The following is a 22,884-nucleotide window of genomic DNA, read 5'->3' on the forward strand; positions in this document are numbered from 1 at the left end:
ATTAATTAGTCAATGCCGAACAAATTCACCCCAAAAAAGATTACTTTAGAGAGTTGGAAAAAATAATGTTTGGGGGGGGGGAGTGAAGAAAGGAGTGGGAGGGGCATAGCAGTATCAGATCTCAAAATATACCACAAAGCAGTAATCACCAAAAATATTTAATACTAATTAAAAATAGAAATGATGTTCAGTGGAACAGATCAGGCATACAATATCAAGAAACAAATTAAAATGGCAACATATTATCTATCATTCAACAAAACCAAAGGGATCCCAAATACTGGGGTAAGGACTCAAAATAGCTTGGAAAACAGGAAAGCTTTCTGGCAAAAATAAGTTTGGACCAATATCTCACCCCACATACTATTAATAGGTGGCAGAATGGAAGGAGCACTGGGTCTGGAATCAGGAAGACTCCTCTTGAGTTCAAATCTGGCTTCTGGAACTTACTAGCTATGTGACCCCGGGGAAGTCACTTCATTCTGCCTCAGTCTCCTCATCTGTAAAATGCACTGGAGAAAAGATGGCAAGCCACTCCAGTATCTGTGCCAAGAAAGCCCCTATTGGGGCTCCAAGAGTGAGACACAACAGAACAACCACAATCTCAATGTAAAAGGTAACTTTGTAAATAGCTCAAATGAACAAGGAAAATACTTTTCACAAAGTAGAGGACACAGAAGATTCGTTCTAGGATGTGCTCTCTCAGAACAGACATTTTTGTGGTCTTATTTTCTTCCTATCTTTATGTGCTTAGCACAGAGCCTAGTACTCAGTAGGTGCTTAATAAATTCTTGTCAACTTGACTTAACACAATCACACAAAATGGACAATTTTTGTTATAGAAATTTTTTTTAAAAACCACTTTTGCACAATTTACTACAGCTAAAAGTTGAAGGGAAATGCTGTGCAATTTCATTGCATCGAGCTTCTCTTACAAAGGTCTATTTTCATAGAGAACTAATTCGGATATATATAAAAACAAGAGCTATCTGCCCCCCACCCCCACTCAGTGGATAAGAGTTCAAAGAATGTTAACAGGAGGGAGGGGAGGGAGGAGAGGGAAGGGAATAAGATTCCATTAAGCATCTGCTATGTAGGCACTGTGCTAAAGAAGTGCTTTACAAATATTATGTCATTTGATTTTCCTAATATCCCTGTGAAGTAAGTACTATTATCAAACAGGTGAAGGATCTGCCCAGTAACACAGCTAAAAAATATCTGGGGCAGGATCTGAACTCAGGACTTCCAGTCTCCAGGCCTAGCACTGTGCCACCAGCAGGGTCTCTTTTTGTATAGATTCAATGTGCAGATTTGCTTTGATTGGCTATGATTATTTGTTATAAGACTTTGGGGGGACTTGAAAGGAGTGAGGGGGGAGGTGAACACAGGACTGCTTTGGATCTCTTGGGCTGAATTTATTATATCCTTTAAAGACGCACATACGTACAAGTATGTGCACCAAGTTGTACATGAATTTAGATTCCTAGTTTTATGAAAAATCCTTTTTCCATTCCTTGCTTATGAAAATACTCATACTTATTGGTGTCTGTCAAGTTCAAAATAACAAAAAAGTTTTAAAACGCATTTTTAAAAAAGGAAAAGAAAAGAAAGAAACGATGAGCCTGGAAAATGGGGAGCCCTCTTTTCTCTATGTACAGAAACAATACCATGTGAGGATCGGGGAACCAAGGCCTTGAAACTTTCCACCCACAGCAGCTGAGCGGCTTCAACCCAAGTCTATTTTTCCAGACATGATGTTTCATTTGGCTGCAAGGGTCACATGACTGCTGCGAGCTAGTGCCTTAAGGTTTGTTTCTGCCTCTCAGTGACACTCACAGGCTGTGAGAGACTCCAACAGCAGAGAAAGAAAAAAAAAATTTTCCCCTTGTTTCCATTACATCATCCAAGTCATACTAGGAGGGGGTGGGGGAAGGGAGGGGAAGAAGGGGGGCACAGCTGGTGGCAGCTGCAGAGCCATCTGCTTTCTCCTTAACAGTATGGGCTAGTTTATCCTGCAGACTCCTACGGCTCCTGATGGAGAAGAAACGGGATTAAAGGCACAACACCCCATTATGGAAAACCTTTCAAATTATTTAGAAATAAATTACTCTGGTGCTAAGTTAACTGTCTCAGGTAAGCTGCTGCGCTGGCGCTCGGTCTTCTCCCAATCTGGGGATGTTTGTTTGTGTCTCTTTCATCTCGAGTCACAGAACAAACTGTCAGCTTCATGTTCACAATTAGACGGGCAAGATGTACAACCCCCCCCCCCCCCCACCTGCCATCTGCCTCTCACAAGGTAAGTAGGCAAAAGCAAAACTCTATAGTGAAAAATATTTATTTAAGGGGGCACCCCACTAATCCCGGCACAAAATCTGTGCACACATCCATGGGTACTCTGAGGAAGCTTTTCAGAGGGAACCCCCAGCTGGAGCACACAGGCCACGGAACTGATTTATCACCCGGCTGCAAATGCATCGCAGAGAGACGATTCTCCAGTAGAAACACGTTTAAGAAATGTTGCGACCATTTCACGGCATGGAAAATGGGCCAACTTACAACTTGACAATGTTAAGTGGCCAAAAGCAAACAAACAAACCAACCAACCACTACCGTGACGGGAGACCCAAATTTGAGGTGGGGAGCTAAGGCTACTATGCATCTATCAGTGCCATCATTTGCAAGAAAATTACTTTCTATCCACTTCCACTTACTAGACACTAGGAGCTACTACAGCACATGTGGGTCCACTGAGCAGTAATTCCCTGATTAATCTACAGCCAGAGTAAGGTGTGCTTGGAAGCACAATAGTCCTATCTACCAAACCCAACTGTAAAGGCACCTGGCTTCTCTCCATCACCAGAAACAACACAAGCTTGTGAAATATAGCCATCCGACCTCTGAGCATCAATCATACGAATGTTCCTGTCCAATTACTGCAAAAATAAATTCTGTGCAACTTACCATACATTTTGCCTTCATCTGATAGGATGATTTTTCTCCTCCCACAAGGTGGATAAATGGCCAGGGCCTCCTGAAAGCTCTGTTCAATATCTGGGCTCCAGACTCCCTCGGCATCATTGTCAATGGGCTTATCTGCAGAGTCACTCATTCTCTCGATGTTTTCGGCAGGACTTTCACTGCCGCTCCAGCTGCTGGGCTCAATGGTGACGGCTGGGGTCTCCAAGCCAAAGCTTGGAGTCTTTTAAAGAAAAGAAACCTACAAGGAGAAAGGACCACAGCAGAGTAAAGACAGAACCGTGGTAAACATTCATTCACTTAAACATTGATTAAGCCCTCTTGATATATTTAACACCATCCCACTTAGTGCCCCAGTACCTAATAGAAAGATTCAACCACATAGCTCCTGCCCTCATCAGTATCACCCTACATCATCTCACTGGTCCTCAAAATAACCATGTACGGTAAGTATTGTCAGCACTATAGTTATTCGAGTCCTCATTTTACAGAGCAACAAACTGTGGATCACAGAAGTCGCCCACAGTCACACAGTATCAGAGGTAGAGTCCTAACGGAGGTTTATCTTGATTCCAAGATTAGCATTCATTCCATACTGACCATCATTGAGCTTACAGTAGAGTCAGGGTGTAAGGTATCAATCAACTCATAACATATGTCCATTCATGTATGAATATGAATCTCACCCAAACATACATATATGTGGATCACATGTGAAGGACACTTCATATAAAAAGACTATGAAGCATGAGTCCAATAATCACTACAGCAATAAAAACCCAATAGGAAGGAAAAAAACATCTTAGAAAGAGGGTGTGAGAGAAATCAGACACAGACATGTATGCACACACAGACACCCCTGAACTAGTGACGTGCAAGTAAGTATTACATGAGATCCAAGAAGGTCAACTACTGGGGGTGGCGGTGGGTTCAGGGAAAGCTTCATTCATATAAAAGAAAACATTTGAAGTTGACTGTAAAAGACAGCCAGGAAGTCAGGCAAAGGGGGCAGAGACATTGAGATGAGAAAGGAGAGTCACGTTTAGGGGTTGGAGTGTTGTCCATTTTGGCTGAAGCCTACAAGAGGGGAGTCATGTGAGACAAGGCTGGAAAGGTCAGTCTGTGACAGATTGTAGACAGCAATAAATGTTAGCCAGAGAAGTTTAAAGTATCTTTGGTAAATTGTGATTGGGGCGGGGGGGGGGGGGGGGGCGCCAGAATGAATGACAAAATTAGATTTAAGCAAAGAAGAGATAGTTCTGGTAGGCAAAATAAAGACCCACTTGGACACTATTATGGTGTTCTAGGCCAAAGATAATTAACAAGGATTGACACAAAGGTGTTGAGTGCAGGAGGAAGAGACAGATGTAAGATGTGTTACAGAGGGGCAAAAGGCAGAAATTGGGTGAGTGTTTGGATATGTGAGGTGAGGAAGACAAAGTAAAATATTACTCTAAGGTTTCTATTACCACAAAAGGTGTCAATGTTCAGGCCACTGACTGAAACAGGAAAATCCAACAGAGAAACAAGTTTAAGGGAAAAGATAGACTCAGTGCCATGCTGAATCTGAGGAGAAAAATGGACAATCGAGATAGAGGTATCCCATAGGCACAAGAGTCCACAAGAGGGGACTGAACTGGAGATTTGGGAGTCATCTTCATAGTTGGGATGGTCAGCCCTGTGAAAAGAGGGCTTGAAGAAGAACCAAGGAAAAGAGTTGGGAAGAAGAGAAGCCAGTGAAGAAAGCAGAAAAGGAGAGTGTAAAGTAGCAAAAGGAAAGAGAGGAGGGAGAGAGAGAGAGAGAGAGAGAGAGAGAGAGAGAGAGAGAGCGAGCTCCAAAGCTTGAAGAACCCAAACTATCCAACAGGAGGGTGTAGTAAAAAATGGCAAATGCTATTAAGAGAGTTAAAGATGGGGGGGGGGGGGGTAAGAGGCTAAAATTCTAGTTAGTCTGTCTAAAATATCTAATGAGTGGTCGCCAATAAATTATAAGCTTTAGCAAGAGTTAGATTTTTAAGCACTTATTAAGGAGAATAAAAATTTGGTGAAGAGAAAGGGAAAGGCGGAAGGGAGAGCACATTTCTTGTTCCACTCTCCACCAGAGTTCTGACAGAAGAGAGCCAGAGTGTCAGCTTCACCCTTTCTCCCTCCCACAAGCAAATGTCACTTCCTGACGCCAAAGAAAAGCCACATGGCTTGCCCTCAGGCGCCTTCTCTTCATGGCGGAGCTTTCCTACAGTAGCTCTCTAGCAGGTGGCATCATTCCAATCGTTACAGGGGGAACACACAAGATTTAGGATTTTTTTTGTTCCTTTCTGATTCTTGGGCAACTTTTTTTTTTTTAAAACATGATTACCAACTATATTTCATATGCTACAGAATTTGTGTCATTCTCAAAGTGGAGTATCCAATCATCTTTTGTTCTCACTAGGGTCTTTCATATGGAAAAACACGACACCAAACAAGTTCAACAATCACCATAACAGTAAAAATTCAATGGAAAAAGGAATCCCCATAAAAGAATAGTACCATCAAATGCATCCAAATCATTCAGCTTTGGAAAGGACATCCAAAAAAGGAGGCCACGTGGTCTAGTGGAAAAATGACTCGATTTAGAGTCAGGTGCTGGGCTTAACTTCAAGTCCCACCACTGACTACTTGTGTGTGACCTCGGCCGAGTCTCTTCCCTAGCTCACCTCTTTCAAGAGCACACACACCCACACCCAAGTTCCAATATTTGGTGTCCAAAGACCTACTCCTCCCTATAATATACATATTCACATAACCTGTGTTCTTAAAAAACTACCCTAAGACTTGGTAGAGGCCATGTAGCACACTGGGCTTGAAGTCAGGAATGCCTGGGTTGCATTCCCTCCTCTGTCTTGATACTTGCATATAACCCCAGGACAAAGTCGTTTTACTTCTCTAGGCCTTGGTTTCTTCATCCATAAAAGTAATGGAATGAAAGGTCCCTTCCAGGTCTAAAATCTATGATCCCTCAAAATGTTACCACATCCTCAGTTTGGAGAAAGATAACTCAGCCCTGTTCTGAAGTCAGGGCAGTCTTGCTCATATGCATATCAGAATTCTGATTTTTGACCAAGTGCTAAGTTTTATGCTCAAAGGCTTGCCCCTTAGGAATATAAATGAGGAACACGACGTAGCTATTGGTTTGGGGCATGGGTCTCACCCATTTCAAGGTTCTGCCATACTCTTAAACAGCTCCCAAATAGCACAACACCCAGACAAGAATGTGAACACAAAGTATTCCTGGGCACCTGAAGTAAGTCTCTCAGGCAGTCTCCTGAGCATCACCAAGCCCTGTGACTCATCAAGAAACCCTAGACAAAGATTCCCTGAGGTAGCCCATAGTTTGTGCTCACTCAATAGAAAATAACCAATTAGAACTTTCCCTTCCCTGTGGAAGACTCCTGGTCTTTGTATCATAACATTCCTATTTTGGAGCCCTGGGGAAAAGAAACCCTCAGAGTTGACTACCTTTCAAATGCAATCATTCATTTGTCACCAGAAATAGTTTTCCAGCCTAGGAAAATCTCTCCTTGCACCTTGGTGAGAAAACACCAAGTTATAAATTAAACCATGAAAAAGGTCTTCCTTATTCATTCCCCAAATAAATTCCAAGTTGTCTACATTTATGGACTTTATGAGTTCCCAAAATATGGCACATTCTTTCTGGGATCTTAAGAAAGGCTTATGAAAGACACATTGGACTCTCCCTTGCCCTACTAATCTACTTCATCTCAACTTTGGTTTGTTCAGAGATCTGAGAGGATGAAAGGAAGCTACCAGACCAAAACTAAGGTGATGAAGAAAGTTGCAGACTTAGGGGAGGGACTGTGGATGGAAAGAGCAAAGCTCTTTTCAGACTTTGGCCACTGCCACTATGTTGGGTAGTCTTGATGAACTGTACTGGGAAATGTGGGTGATATGAACACAAAAGACATGAATAAAAATGTAGTAATAAAACAGAATGTCAACCCGCACAAATATGAGTGTAGCATCCATATTCCAGTTCACAGACTCCTCTAGGTAGTAGATCTCATGCATGTATTCAGTCCTTTGGACCACCTTTTAAGAAGGAACCTGACAGCTAGAACATGTCAGCAGGGCAGCCAGGATGGGGAAGAATAAAAAAGCTATGTCATGTAAGTAAAAAAAAAGTCCCAAGGATAGTGACAGGCTCTGCCCAAATACTACAACTTTGAAGAAGAGTTCTTGGGGGCAGCTAGGTAGCACAGTGGATAAAGCACCGGCCCTGGATTCAGGAGTACCTGAGTTCAAATCCGGCCTCAGACACTTACTGGCTGTGTGACCTTGGGCAAGTCACTTAACCCCCATTGCCCCGCAAAAAAAAAAAAAAAAAAAGAAGAGTTCTTGGTGGTCCAAATCCAGACTTGATCAGAGCTTGGTAAAACAGCTCCATCCTCTAATCCAGACCCAACTCTCAGTCTTCTATACCTCCTAGGCGAAGTGGCAGGATGGGGGAGAGAAAGGAAATGAGAGCACAGGGTATATAAAGTGCAGAACCAAAAATTAACTTATATTATTTTAGTAAAGATCTTTCTCGGGAAGGTCCCTGAACTGCTCAAGACGGACTTTGGAATACCATTAGATCAACATCCCTGATTAAGAATCTATAGTATTCAAAGGCTTTAAACACACAAAGAGAATTCAGTGTCCAGTCTAATACAGCACAGCCAACTGAGGCTCAGCAGGATGGAATTACCTACATTGGACAGGGGCCAGAACAAGCCTAGGTCACTGAGGTACCCCAGCAGCATGGATAAAAAGACCCATGGGATCCCTGCAAGGGCAGAGTTCCTCAGTGCAATCCTAGGGCATCAGCAGTGGAAGACTAAGGAGAGTATCTCTTGACTGAACACCTGCACAAATTCTTGGCCACTTCCAGAACAGCTCATCCATCAACTCCCCCTAACCTATTTCAAAAGTCAGTTTTTCTACACATATTCACAGCATTCAGTACCTTACAAAGAAGTCAGGCACATGGTAGAGCTCAATAAAAATTTCTTAAAGTTGATGTACTAGCACATACCCAACATGACACTGCACCCAACCAATCTTCATTTCTGGGGCCCTGTCACCACACATCTCCATCGGTTACAAGTGTGGTCTTGCCAAACATTGTCCAGGTACAATTTCTGCAGATTTGTTCACTTTACCTCCCCACCAAGTTAAAAACACTTCCATGGCCTGGGCCAAGTGTCACCAAATGGAAGACCCACAATTCTGAGGATACCCCATGAATACTCAAAAATCTAATAACAGGATGATGAAGTAGCAAAAAGACAACTGAAAACCTTCTGTTTATATACCCACAGAGAAAATGAGTTCACAACTTACATGTGATCTTCTCATTTAAAGATTTAAGGTCTAAAGGTGATCACATAAAAAATTTAAATTACAGACTTGAGATGTGTTTCATGTCAAAGAACAATTTTTTAAAACTCTCTTATATGGGGCAGCTAGGTGGCACAGTGGATAGAGCACTGGCCCTGGATTCAGGAGTACCTGAGTTCAAATCCAGCCTCAGACACTTAACACTTACCAGCTGTGTGACCCTGGGCAAGTCACTTAACCCCAATTGCCTCACTTAAAAAAAAAACTCTCCTATATCAAGCATCAGTTTTTATTTGGGGAGGTATATTAATAATAATAATAGTAACTGACATTTACATTAACACTTTAAAGGTCATCAAGAGCTTTATAAAAATCATCTACTTTGTGTTTCACAACAACCCATTTAAGGTCTAATGGGTCTTAATATCCCTTAAATATTCTGCCAGTAATCTAAAAGGAAGCATACCATCACACTAGAAGCATGAACTCAGAAATGCATGGGTTCAAATACGGCTGTAGCTACCAGCTTTGTGACCCTGTAACAAGTCACATAACCAATATTAACTTTAGGCAATTCCTGAAATTTAGCCAGGTGGTGCAATGGATAGAGCACCAAGTCTGGAGTCAGAAAGAGCTGAGTTCAAATCCAGCCTAATATACTTACATGCTATGTGACCTTGGATATGTCCCTTGACCCCCATTTGTCTCAGTCTCAACTTTAAACTGGGGATAATAATTATACCTCCCTTAATATTTATAATAATAAAGGTAATATTTATAAGCCACTTAAGCATGGTGCTGAGGACATAGTATATACTATACAAATGATAGCTACATTATTATTACCAAAAGAAATTTTGCAATCTATTTTGGTGAGAATTCCCACATCAAGCCCAGAGGATGATAGTTTTAGAGCCTGAGGGGACAATCTTGCCCAACCCTCTCATTTTACAGGTATGGAAACTGAGGAAGCCCAGATATATCATTTGACTTGCCTAAGGGCACACAGGTAATTTAGTGACAGAGCTAAGATCTGAACCTAGATCCAGCACTCTCCAACACTGATCACAAAAATCCTTTGCGAATTCTCAAATGAAAAAATTAAGAAAGAGAGATTAAATGAGCTGCCCACAGTTACTCCAAGCAGGATCTGAAGGCCAGGCTTCTCGCAGCACCAAGGTGAATACACCTGAAATGAAGCCTCCTTTTCTCTCTATATCTGGATACCACAACATTCTCTTGAAGCACTGGCCAGGACACATTCTCCATTTTCTTTAATGGATCCTCCTAAGCTTATCTTCTTCCAGAAATCCTTAACAGTCTCATGATAGTACACTCCCAAAATAGCCACTCCAAAGGCTGAATCCTTCTATGGCTTTTTCCTCCAGCTAACCACACTCCCTGAAAGGCCAACTGCAGACAGGGGCCAAACACATGGTCAAATGGGCTTCACCGTGAAACCAACTGGACTTGTTTTAGCCAACAAAGCTAGCCCAGCCCTCCTGACAGGGAGGTCCACGGACACTAACCTGTAGCTTCTTTATGTTTTCTTTATAGCTGTGGTCCTGGCTCTGGCAAAGGTGCTAAGCAACAATGAGAAGAACAGTGAGGAACCTGGACCAGCCACTTCTATCTCAATGCTTCAGAAAGTCTGCAGTCTTATCATTAGGGACACTCCCTACACCACACCTGGAGAGCCAAGTCTTCAAAAGGTGTTGTGGGAATGTTCTGTTACTGAGCTAACACAGAGCCAATCGGCAGGCTTATACTCTAATGCTCTGTTGCTTGTTCTTCGTTCTTGTTGAGGACCATGACATAGGGAGGTGATGTCATGACTTGCAGTCATTTGGATTTGTGAGGGAGGGTCGTGCAGGGTCACCAACCTCATTCTCTCCTCCAGAACCATCTGGGTCCAGTGGCAAGGACAATTGAATGTGACCCCAATGTTTAGGGCAACTGGAATAAAGTGACTTGCCCAAGGTCACACAGCTAGTAAGTGTCTGAGGTGACATTTGAACCCAGGTCCTCCCAACATCAGGACTAGTGCTCTATCAACTGTGCCAGTTAGTTGCCCCAGCTTGGTATGGTTTAAGAGAGATGATAATATCATGGCATAAACTGTAGGTATTCAGGTTCATCTCTATGCAAGGATGGGGCATCAGAAGAAGACCTGAAATTTATCAGCCACACATTTAGACCCGACAATTTCATCCTGCCAGGAATATAGTCCATCTTGAATCTGGAGACATAGAACCTGCATTTGAATCTCAGGACTGTGGGCAAGTCATCTTTCCCTCTCCTAGAAAATGAAGTCAGACTTGATAATCACTAAGCTTCCAGGTTTAAATACTATCACTAGATAATTAGGAGGTTATAGGAAGAGAAAGAATAGAAGCCATTTTAGGATTAGAAAAAAGAAAAAAATCTAAGCAAAATAAGCCCTTGGGAAGATGATCTGAACCAAATTGAAGGTAATCCAGAAACTGCAAACATCCAACTAAACCGAGTAAAAAATGAAACTCCCTTCCCCGTGCACACTGGTTTAATTTGTTTTTCTGGGGCGGGGAGGAGAGAAGCATGACAGGTGGAAATGGTATTTCGACTACCAGATCAGTTCTTTTGTCTATTCAGAATGTAATCACTTGATCAATTAATCACTTCCCACTCATCAGCATGCATATCAGCTGCCACATCACCATTATCAACAACAGGCATATATTAAGTGTTTACTGTGTGCAGGCACCATGTTATAGCTTGGATGGTCCAATCGCTGTGGCGAGAAAGGGGTGTAGCTGACATCTACCAACTCAATCAAGTCATCAGCATGGGAATTTCCCAGTATCAGGATCACCCTACAACACACGGATGAGTTACACCTGCCTTACTCCACCCTTCCACTCCTTCAGGAACAAAACAGTCCTTTACCTGTCTACTACGCGGGTTCTAAGGCAGAATTACCTGTTTACTAGGTTCTAAGGCAGAATCCCCAACATGAGAGACTTGGAGAAAATCACCATGATTGAATTCCTACGACGCCCAGCCCCCCCCAAAAATTGCCACCATATTTTAGGAAACTGAACCAGGGAAACAAGTAGGAAGAAAAGGAAATCCTCTACTTTTCTACTATCAAAAAAAAAGTTTTCAAAAGCTCACGGTCATATTTGCCAATTTACTGTTTCAGCTTGAGGATGAAAACAGTAATAATAATGTGAACAAAGGACAATTATATTTAAAAATTAGCAAAAGATTTTTCCATACACTATTTCACCCCACCATGTCTACTCCAAACCAACTGAGCTCCCTACTCTAATACCTGTGCTTTAAGTAAGCTCCTTGAGGGCAGGGACTGGCTAATTTTTATATTCATATCCCTGGAACATAGCACAGTGCCTAGAATATATAGTAGATGCTTAATATTTAAATCAATGATCATTGTGTCGAATGGGAAGAAAGGAAAGCAAGCATTCAGTAATACGCTAGGCACTATACTAAATTAAAATAGTACCAGAGGTAGGTGCCATTATGCTCATTTTACAGATGAGGAAACAGAGACAGCCAAGGTCACACAAACTTTATCATGTGTTTGAGACCAAATTTGAAGTCAGACCTTCCTCATTCCAGGTTCAGTGGCCCAAATTGACTTTGGAGATGCTAATGCATAGATATTCATTGCAAACTCTTCTCAAAGCTATTTGGCCCTGCTTAGAAAATCTTGTCCTTTCCCTTCAATGTAAAAATCAGGTCAAAAAATCCCACCCAATGCAAGAAGACTCCACTATGTCCTATGATTCTAAATTCTCAAACACTTTCAGAAACTTAGAACAGGCAGTAACTTCTCTTCCAGGAAAGTCAGTAAAGAAAATAACACAGGTTCCTTAAAATACATCAAGCTTTTCTCTTCCATTGCCACCAAAATCTAGCCTCAAGTGACCTCTCCATAATTTCCACTCATTGCTCCTGATTCTGTCCTAGAACAAATGTAATCCCTCCACATGATATTTCAAACACTTGAACATGAATAACATAGAAGAAAAAAATGAGAGCCCCCTCGTCCCTGTAAGCTAACACTGTATAGGAAGTGAATATGACTTGTCATTTATAAATGACAAGCACCAATCAGCAATGCAAAGAGACCTGGGAAGGCAGACTGGGAGAACGTTATTTTACAGATAAATTAACTCAGACCCAAGGAGATAAACTGAATTGTCTAAGGTCACCTACAGTGAGTTAATGATGAAGCCAGAGTGCCAAACATGACTCCTAGCTTAGTGATCTAGGAATTTTAGTGGAGAGCAAGGTCATCGAGTATCAAACATGATACGCTCCCATAGAAAGTTAATTTGGCTGCATCCAGAGGCACGGTGGATAGTACTAGAAAGGTGACAGGCTCACTGAACTCTACCCTTCTGTGACTGGAAGAACATCTAGACTATCATGTTTGATTTGTGGGAATATGTTTTGGGTAAGAAATGGATATATGAAAAAACATGATATATGAGGGGGGAAGGGGGGGGGAGAGAGACAGATAGACAGAGAGAGAGAGAGAGAGAGAGAGAGAGAGAGAGAGAGAGTGCACCCAGAGGAAGTCAGGCAGGATGGTGAAGGGAATCACATTCACAAGCTCTGGTTGAAGAAAAGAAAAGGTTTGAGGGGAAGGAGTGCATGACAGGTATCTTCAGGCTTCTGAGGGGTTGTCACTTGAAATAATATTAGACTTTTTCTCTAACGGCAGTTAGGGAACATGGTGAAGAGAATGCTGGAGCTGGGCTCAGGAAGACCCCAGTTCAAATTGAATCTCAGATACTTATTAACTATAGGAACTCAAGCAAGTGACTTAACAGATGTCTGCCTCAGTTTCCTCATTTGTAAAATTGGGATAATAATAACACCTACTTCCCAAGGTTCTGTGAGGATAAAGTGAGGTCATATTTATAAAGTGCTATATAAACACTTGCTATTGTTAGCTGCTATTATCTACCTGCTCTCCCATTCCCCTCCAAAATGGCAGAACAAGGGATAATGGGTGGAAATTACAGAGGGATAAATTTTAGCATGCTTTACCTTCCTTCAAGACTAACAAACCAGAGCTGTCAAAAAGGCCACATCCATTACTTTAAGGTACAGTATAGTCCATCTTATGGAAGATTTTTCTGCAAAGATTAAACTATCACTTGTTGGCATACTTCAGATAGTACTTCTGTTTAGATAGGGGGTGGATGAGAGGAAGGCATTCTTAACTTTTTTCATTGTCACGGACCCCTTCTCAGAATCATCTTTTTAAATGTACAAATTATTTAAGATTACAAAGGAATTCAATTATTTTGAACTAATCGAAACACTTTTAAAAAAACAAGTCCCTTTAAAAACAAAAACCCCTGAACCACTTTCAACACTGATATTAATGATTCTGTAAATATGCACAATACCACTAGTTCTGTGCTTTTGCTGGTATATGGTATACCCAGTGAGGAAAACTCTTGTACTGATGTAGATCAGCCACTTAGAGTCTTAGAAAGTTGTGTGGGATATGGAAACTTTAAGTGAGTGCTCCAGCAGGGACTGTCTTTCATTTCTGTCGCATCCCCAATGCTTGGCACAGTACCTGGCAAAAAGCAATGACTGACACAGTATGTGGCAGGCAGGGGCTGCACTTACACTCCGAAAGATCTTCCTGCCTTCCAAGCCAGCTGTCCAGTCACTATTCCCAGCTGAACGGTTAAAACAACATAAATGAAATTAATACTAAAAGACAGGTTAACTCAGATCAGAGTTAAAACCCAGGACTGGTTACAGAGGACCACAGAAGCCTATTCCCCCCTGCCCTGTTAGGGATAGAGAAGGACTGCAGTTATTGAATATTGCAAATGTAGTCACCCTATCAAATGATTTGGCTTAACTGTGTTTCCTGGGGAAGTTTTAAGATGGGTTGGGGAATCAGGAGGTATAAATGTTTATTTTGTTATCAACATGATTGTGCTATTAAAAAAAAAAAATGAAAAAAATACCCCCAAAGTGTTTTTAAAATTACCTTGAATCAATCTGTGTGCATGTTGCATCCCCCACAGAGGACAACAGAAGGGGAAAGAGAAGGAAATGAATATGTATTAAGCACCTATGTGCTAGGCACTGTGTTAAACATTTTACAAATATCTTCTTTGATCCTCATAGCAAACCTGTGAGCACAGAACACAAATTATTTGAGGGGAGGGATAGTTCAGCCTTTTTCATTCCCAACATCCACCTCGGTGTCTTGTATAGAAGTAGAGATTGATATTTATTAAAATGGTGTGTTCAAACAATGCAGGATAGGGTTAAGTGTAATAATGCTTCTCTTCATAAAGAGATGACAATGGGAACATTACCCTGCTCGTCAGGAGGAGGGAACATGCCGGGGTTTTGTGATAATATATGATACTTTGACAGGTCTACCCAGGATTTCATCAGAATGGACACCGGCTGGTCTATGCCCTCCCACATGTATCTCTAAAGAAGATCCACCTACTTCCTTACTCCAAGTATTTCAGCATTCCATAGAGTACCAACATAGCCCTCAATCTACCCACCCCTGTGATAAAAGATGCCCACCAATCATGGAAAACTACAGTGTCTCAAGAATCTGGGCTGTACATTGCCTCAAGGGAGAAGTTTGTTGGGCATGGGTAGGTGAGATGTTGCAAAGCATGATATGCATAGGAAGTGGTGGGGGAGGGAGGTGGAGAAGAGATGGTACAGGTAGTCAGAGAAGCTGGCATTCAACAAAGTACAAAAGAGCAACTCTTCTTTAGTGACTACTATCTGTCCTTGAAAATCCATTTTGTAGGGGGCAGCTAGGCGGTGCAGTGGATAAAGCACTGGCCTTGGATTCAGGAAGACCTGAGTTCAAATCTGGCCTTAGACACTTGACACTTACTAGCTGTGTGACCCTGGGCAAGTCACTTAATCCTCATTGCCCCCCCCCCAAAAAAAAGTAGGCTGAAGTCAGATGACAAATGCCAAGCAGGTATTTGCCTTTGAGGCAGCCAGTTGGAACAGTGGATAAAGCACTGGGCCTGGAGTCATGAAGAGCTGAGTTTAAATCTGCCCTCAGCTAGCTATGTGATTTTAGACAACTTATTTAACCTCAGTTGGCCTCAGTTTCTCCTCATCCATAAAATGGGGATAAAAAGAGCACTTGTTTTCCAGGTCATTGTTATGGATTGAGTGAGATAATAATGGTTGAAGCACTTAGCACACAGTAAGTGCTATATAAAAATGCTTATTGTTTATTATTATTATTATTATTACTCCTAGAGGCAATAGAGAGCTACATGAGGAATGTTTTAGAAAGACTCACTTTGACCAGTGTGTGGAGGGCAAATAGCAAAGAGGAGATACAGAGAGCAGGAAGACCCATTGGGAGGCTGTGGTACTCATCCAGGCAATTAAGAGAGGCTGAATGGACCAAAGCTCCTACAGCTGAAGAGAGCCAATGCAAGTGGGGAATGTTGTGGGCAAGACTCATCAACTACCTGGACTTGGCTAGTGAGAGAATGGCAAAGATTGCGTCTGCCCCAGTAGACTATAAGCCCCTAGAGGACAGGGGCTGCTTCACTTCTCCCTTTCTATCTCTGGTACAACCACCTAAATATTAGCGCTTCATCAATGCTTGCACACAGGCTCAATGTAAACTCCCTGAGTAGCAGCTTAATACACATTTGTGGATTGATTATAGATTTATGTCTTTGGGACTGAAGTCCTGGGTGACAATTAGGAAGAGGGGTAGAGGTTGGGGTTTTTTGGTGGGGAGGGAGTGTAGATAATAAATTCTTTCATACTTAGAATGATTAGCTGAGACTGGAGGGAAAGAAATAGTTTGGGTTGGTTTTGTTTTTTTTTAAGCTGGTAGAAAAGAAGTAAAAAACCTTTACAGCCATGCTCAAAACACCATCCACACAATAACCTTGAAGAGAATGCCATGGGCTTGTTCTTGCTCCAGACTAATTCTCTCCCCCTGGGGACTTGCTATGCAGTAAGTGCTTCGTGGGCTGCAAATGGAAACACCAGGACCAGGAAGCAAGTGGACCATTTTCTAAAATCAGGAGCATTCAGGAAGAGAAGACAAAAGTGTTATCAGTGGGGTGAAAAGTAGGAGTCAGCTCCCCAACAACAAAGTTTACAGGTTAGAGACAATATAGCAGATGGCTCCTCTATTCTGAGGCTGTTTGAAGTACTAGTGTGTTGGGGAAGGGGGGTTAAATTATTATTATCATTTGGGGGCAGCTAGGTGGAGCAGTGGAGAAAGCAACAGCCCTGGATTCAGGAGGACCTGAGTTCAAATCTGACCTCGGAAACATGATACTTACTAGCTGTGTGACCCTGGGCAAGTCACTTAACCCTCATTGCCCTGTCCCCCCCCAAATAAATAAATAAATAAATAGATTATTATTATTATCATTTACAAAAAAAGACAATAAAACAAGGGAAGACCAAAGCACAGTTTCATTAAAAAAGAGCACTGGACTGGAGTTAATGGACCTGGGTTCAAGTCTTTATCATTGTGGCCTTTGGTAAATAACTTGACTACCCCCCCCCCCCGCCTCAGTTTCCTGAAATAGAAAATGAGGAGATCTCTTTCAGCTCTAGATCTATGATTCCATGATTTATCCAGGTGAATTTTTTAAATGGGCATCTGTCACTCAACAGCTTGTAGCTGTGTGATCATGGAGAGGTTACTGACATCCTTATCTATAAAAATAGGAGAATACTTCCTAACAGTCAAAGCATGGGGGTAATTGTAAGGGAAGAAAAGAATTCTGCAAACCTAGCTGGTCATTGCTAGATATTCAAAAACACTTGCCATTCCAGGCCTATGATTCCATTGCTAGATTCATTAAAGCCTCACTGCAATATGGGGACACACACTCTGGCTGGGGCCATTTGGTTTATCACACTTGTGTTGGCTTACATCCAAACTCTGGTTAATGTTGACATATGCCAATCTTTGGACTTTGGCCTATAGCCATAAGTTGTGAAGCAAACCTTATTTCCTAATTTCTATGGGGAACCCCCCCCACAAACAAGAAGCTTTCATCATTTGACCTACATTCCGCACTCTCCTAATGAGCAGTACAATCTACCATTTAGTAATCACATACCAACTGCTTAACAAGGCAGAACAAAGGGCTGGGAATCAAAAAGTCCAGGTTCAAATCCCAACTCTGCTACTTCTTCCATGGGTGACTTTTTTTTTTTGCAGGGCAATGAGGGTTAAGTGACTTGCCCAAGGTCACACAGCTAATAAATGTCAAATGTCTACAGTCAGATTTGAACTCAGGTCCTCCTGAATCCAGGGTTGGTGCTTTATCCGCTCCATGTATGACCATTTAGCAAGTCCCCTAAAGGACTTAGTTTTGGCATCCTGATGATGGGTCAGTTTACTTTGCTGAGCACTGGGGATGCAAAAACAGCCCAATGTTGCACAGCCCCTGACACCCAAGGAGCTCACCTTCTAAAGAGGGAGATGGCATGCCAATGACGAACACAAAGGGGCCACATACAGTATGAATGAGAAGTGATCTTAGGGGGCAGCTAGGTGGCACAGTGGATAGAGCACCGGCCCTGGATTCAGGAGTACCTGAGTTCAAATCCGGCCTCAGACACTTGACACTTACTGGCTGTGTGACCCTGGGCAAGTCACTTAACCCTCATTGCCCTGCAAAAAAAAAACAAAAACAAAAACAAAAACAAACAAAAAAAAGAAGTGATCTTAGAGGAACAACATGAGCAGTAGGAAAGGTCTCTCACAGAAGGTAGGATTTGGGCTAAATCTTCAAGGAGGCAAGGTGGTGGAAGCAAGGAAGGAGAGAATTCTAGGCATATGGGAGAGTCAGAGAAAAGGCACAGTCAGGAGACTGAACATAAGAGGAGGCTAGATGGCACAATGGATAAAGCTCATGGCCTGGAGTTAGGAAGACCTGGGTTCAAATCTGCCCCAGGTATTTTTATGATGCTAGGCAAGTCACTTAACCTCTGACTCAGTTTCTCTTCAACTATAAAACGGGGATAACGATAGCATCACCTTCCCAGGGTGGTTATAAGGATAAAATGAGATGATATTTATAAAGCACTTAGCGCATAATGCCTAGCATATAGAAAGCATCTAATAAATGTGTGTTCCCTTATCTTCCCTCCCACTGCTATTGGTAAAGCACTTAGCAAAGTCCCTGGCACCTAGGAGGCATTTAATAAATGCCCATTAAGGTGTGACAAACAACAACAAGGCAAGGGTCACCATAAAATGAGGGGCCTGGACTAGAGAATCTTCTTCCAATTCTAAATCAATGATCTTACTTATCTTATTTTCTAGCAGGATTTCCCATTCCTATCCCAAATCTAATTTGTGTACTAGTTCATATAATAACCTGCCCCCTTCGAGCAGACGGATCTTCATGCTTTTCTGGAAATCAAAACTCATTGCTTTTGCCTTGCCTCGGGAAGAAGCCAGAGCCAGGCCAACCACTGATAAGAGACTTCTGGAATCAGTACTGAAGCTGACACCATAAGGCAACAGAAACCATGAGATCCAGTCTTCCCCACCCACACCCAAAGATAGCAAACCATGTTATCAAATAGGCCACCAGTGAAAGCAAGGCTACTGGGACCCAGGCTAATTCCCCTTCCCTTAGCCTTCCTGCACACAGCACTGCCACAGTCCAGCCCAGCAGTCACTCAAGAGAAGGCTAGTGCTGCCAAGCAGAGCATGTGCTTCTAGCTCAATCCCCACGCTCAGTCATGCCATACCTTGGGTGAACAAAGTCAGGGGAGAAAGTAAAAAGGCCATGGGCCAATGGACCAAGTCAATCAACATTTCTCCATCTCCATCCACTGGCAAACACACCGCAGCAGAGCGTGTCTGACAAGGATTATTTTTATTTTCTTCCTGGCTCCTTCCCAGAACCAACACCTGGCTTAAGGCCTGAAGGCTCTATTAAAGAAAAGGAAGACTGAGCCACCACACCCCTTCCAGGTTGGTTTTATTTAATTCACCCTCAAATTGGAAAAACAAGTAAACAAACAAACAATAACACAAGATGCCACTTGATAGCTGCCCCCAGGCATTCCCTATGAGACCTTCACCTTGCTGACTCCTTTCTGGTGCCAACCTTCAGCTAGTGCTGACCAAGGAGCCCAAAAGACCCCTTTCCCAAAATACACTGCAAAATATCATCCCTGGTACCTGGTAAAGCAAAGTGACATTTTCAGACAGCAGGGGAGAAAAAATCAGTAAGTGGGTAACTATTTTACACAGTTACATCTGATTGAACTAAAGCAAGGCAGTACAAAAAGGTAGAAGCATTCTTTGCAGGGGGAGGGGAGGGGAGGGGGCGGTGGCAGCATAGTTAAGGCATACACAAGGCATCCTGAGGAGTGGGAAACAGACAGAGGCTGGCACACGGTCCTCAGCGATCCCTGCAAGGAAATGGACTTGTAGGAGAAGGGACACTTCTACTTTTCTTACGGAATTCTAGTTGGTCCCAGCTCTCCTTAAAAGCTTCTAAGTAGAATTATTGCCACTGCCCCTCCTTCCCCCAACACACACACACACACACACACACACACACAGTCTTCTATGATAGAGGTAACTATCTTTAGCCTTCAGTGGTGGGGGTAGGAAAGGGCAGGCTATGTATGCTGTACTCACTCACTCAGAGCCACCTGGCAAACAGGCCAAAGGCATAATAAACACAAGGAAAGGAAGATGGGGAGGAGGGGCGATGTGGTACCTTTAACGGTGGCCTCAGAGGTCTACACCCTGTTCTATTTCACCCTTCCAAAAAAAAAAAAAAAAATAGAAAAGGTAGTTCATTAGAATAGGTATGATGGCAAGCTCATTTTCTCCATTCAACATTTACTAGCTGTATGACCTTGGGACAAGTCATCTCACCTCTCTAAAGTCTCAGTTTCCTCATCTTTAAAATGGGTACCCCCCCACCCCAAGCAATGTATGCAACAAAGATGTCAAAAGGAAAGCATTTTGAAGCCTTATAGAAATGTGAGTCGTTAATAGCTATTATCCTACTCTAAAGGAACATTATTTTATTCTTCAGTTTGGAACCAACTAAAACTAACTGACCATCTGGTAGCTGGGGAATTTATCATCTTTTTCCAAGTTGGTCCCAATTCAGAGTCCAGGAGACTTCAGACCATTGCCTATTGACAGGCCAAACAAGGCATCCTTGGGAAAGCCTAAGCACTCCCACACCAAGAAGGTACCCACCCAGCTAGGCTGTTTTCAGTGATAAGCTCTGAGACTGGCATGGAGTAAGGAGGACTGGACAGAGCAGGCCAGACCAGCCTGGCAAGGTCATTTCTCTGGCAGGAAGAAGAAGCCACCATTTGTGGTGAAGGTGTCTAACTCATAGCAAGTCTGATTTCTAGATCCCTGAAGAGAAGTAAAGACCACCATGCTTGCCTGATTTTAAATAGACATGTATGCATATCTATCTATCTATACACACATATACATATATCTCACATATGTATATATGCACACATATATATATATATATAGAGAGAGAGAAATCTATAGATATCAGTATTATCAATGTTAAGGTTTTTAAAGTGGCAACTCTAGAGGATACCCAAAAGTTCCTCCTGAAACACTTCCAAATAAGCAATAGCCAAACATGCAAGGGATTCTTAAAGTACCATCTGTCAACTTTTTAAAAGAAATTACTATCTTGATCATTGTATTTCAATATAACTTATTTGCTTTGTAATCCTCTATTTTGTATTTTATGTGTTTAAAAATATGATTCTGAGAAGGGCTTCACAGGCTCCCCCAGACTGACTGTCAAAGGGGTCCATAATACAAAAAAAGGTTAAGAACCCCATGCTCTGTCCCAACTGTTCTTGGGTGTCAACTTCCTGTTCTTAAGACACTCTAATTATACTCTGAGCTAAGCAAACTCCTTACAGGAAAATCCAGATTTACTGAAGAGCTAAATCATGGGGGGGTGGGTATGAGGGGAGAATGTTTCTTTATAAAAAATGGTTTTTCATGGGATCCCTTTACAGAAACTCCTTTAAGTACATTTAAAATACAGTACAAATGGACAAACTAATTTCAGAAACAGGAGAAGTGAAATATACACAAAACCACACAAAAAAAAAACACATACACACACAAACACAGCAAAAGAAAAAATGCACACAGGCTACCAAGACCTGCCTTCAGCTCTTGCCCTACCAAGGAAATCAAAGGAGCCTCTAGCCACACCCATCACAGACTGGCTGCTAATCTGGCCTTTTGATACCTACTTGTCTGAAGAACCAAAAAAAAAAAAAAAAAATGCTTGCCTTGTGCTGGGTCTCCTACATGGAAGTGGGGGGTGGCTGCCTGCTGAGCCACAGAAACAACTCGACTCTAATGTCCTAACGTCTAAACGGATCCGGTGGCACTAGGACAGGCCCCAGCGCTGATGCCTCTAAGTCCATCTGTGCACGCCTTTCTTCCTCTTAGCTGCTGTTGAAGCTCATTTCCAAAGAAATGCTGGGCAAGGAGCACCCCCTTTTATGCCACAGCCTGTCTCACCTCCTCGTGGCCTGGGGAGTGAGTGAAGTCCCATTTCTGAGGTATCAGGTTACCATAAAAATAACTGCTGGCCTGTCCCCAGCCTGTGCATTCACTCACTGTACATGGAGAGAGAAAACTATTGCATATAGAGCAGCAAGTCTTAACCTAGGGTCTTTGGATAGATTTCACGGGACAGAGAAGGGGAGTTGGCAATGAACTTGGATGGGGAAAAAAAAATTACATCTTTATTTCAATGTAACTAGTCTTCTTTGAAATCCTATGGATTGTATGCATTTTAAAAAGATTCCAAGAAAGGCTCCACGGATTTCCCCAGACTGTCCAGAGGTCTGGTACACTAGAAAGGAGAATAACCCTTAATCTAAAGTAACCAAACCAGATAGGGGTGGGGAATACAGAACAGGAGAAAGTCTACTGGAATGGCCAAGAGACAGGCAAGGCCCACCCAAGTTCCCACCAGCCATCTCCCAGGGGACTTAGCCAAGGTCTCTACCTACAACCTAGATATTTTAGAGACAGCCTGCCTGTGAATACAGAAGGCTTCCAAATGCATTAGGACTCTAAAATACAGCTTCTCAAGCAGGGAAGATTGTTTTATCAATGAAATTAAGAGACTCTGGGCTTTCTCAATGAAAATTCTTTTAGAAAGAAAATCTCTTCACCCTAAACAAAATACCAGACAGAAAACACAGTCCAAGAACAACAGGCATAATTACATGTATTGAACTATAAGAAAACCTTAAGGAAGGGAGGAAGGAAGGAAGGAAAGAGCCAGCGAAACGTTAGCATGGGACAAGTCATGTTTTGCTTGATGTGGTCTGATTTGGTCTGCATGTGCCAAGCAGAGCCTCTCTGTCACCCCAACAGTCTAGCACGTTCCTGAGCCTTCCTCATAGCCAGGGCAGTGGATCTTGGATCTTGGGCAGATCCAGGCACAAAATCACCTCATTTTTATC

The 22,884-nt window shown here is 42.4% G+C and overlaps 1 protein-coding gene across 6 annotated transcripts in view; it reads right to left on the reverse strand.

The window, feature by feature from the left end:
* TEAD1 (TEA domain transcription factor 1) overlaps positions 1–22,884 on the reverse strand; it is a 305,630-nt gene that overhangs the window by 200,888 nt on the left and 81,858 nt on the right. For 5 of the 6 annotated variants that reach the window (XM_043969521.1, XM_043969524.1, XM_043969523.1 and 2 more), the window contains exon 2: positions 2,962–3,217. In XM_043969521.1, coding sequence (XP_043825456.1) covers positions 2,962–3,109 — 148 coding nt within the window. In that variant the 5' untranslated portion in view covers positions 3,110–3,217. Of the gene's footprint in view, positions 1–2,961; positions 3,218–16,294; positions 16,424–22,884 lie in introns of all 6 variants that reach the window. The other variant, XM_043969520.1, reaches the window with a different exon arrangement.

This window comes from Dromiciops gliroides, chromosome 6 (genome assembly GCF_019393635.1).
Source record: "Dromiciops gliroides isolate mDroGli1 chromosome 6, mDroGli1.pri, whole genome shotgun sequence".
Taxonomy (NCBI): Eukaryota; Metazoa; Chordata; class Mammalia; order Microbiotheria; family Microbiotheriidae; genus Dromiciops; species Dromiciops gliroides.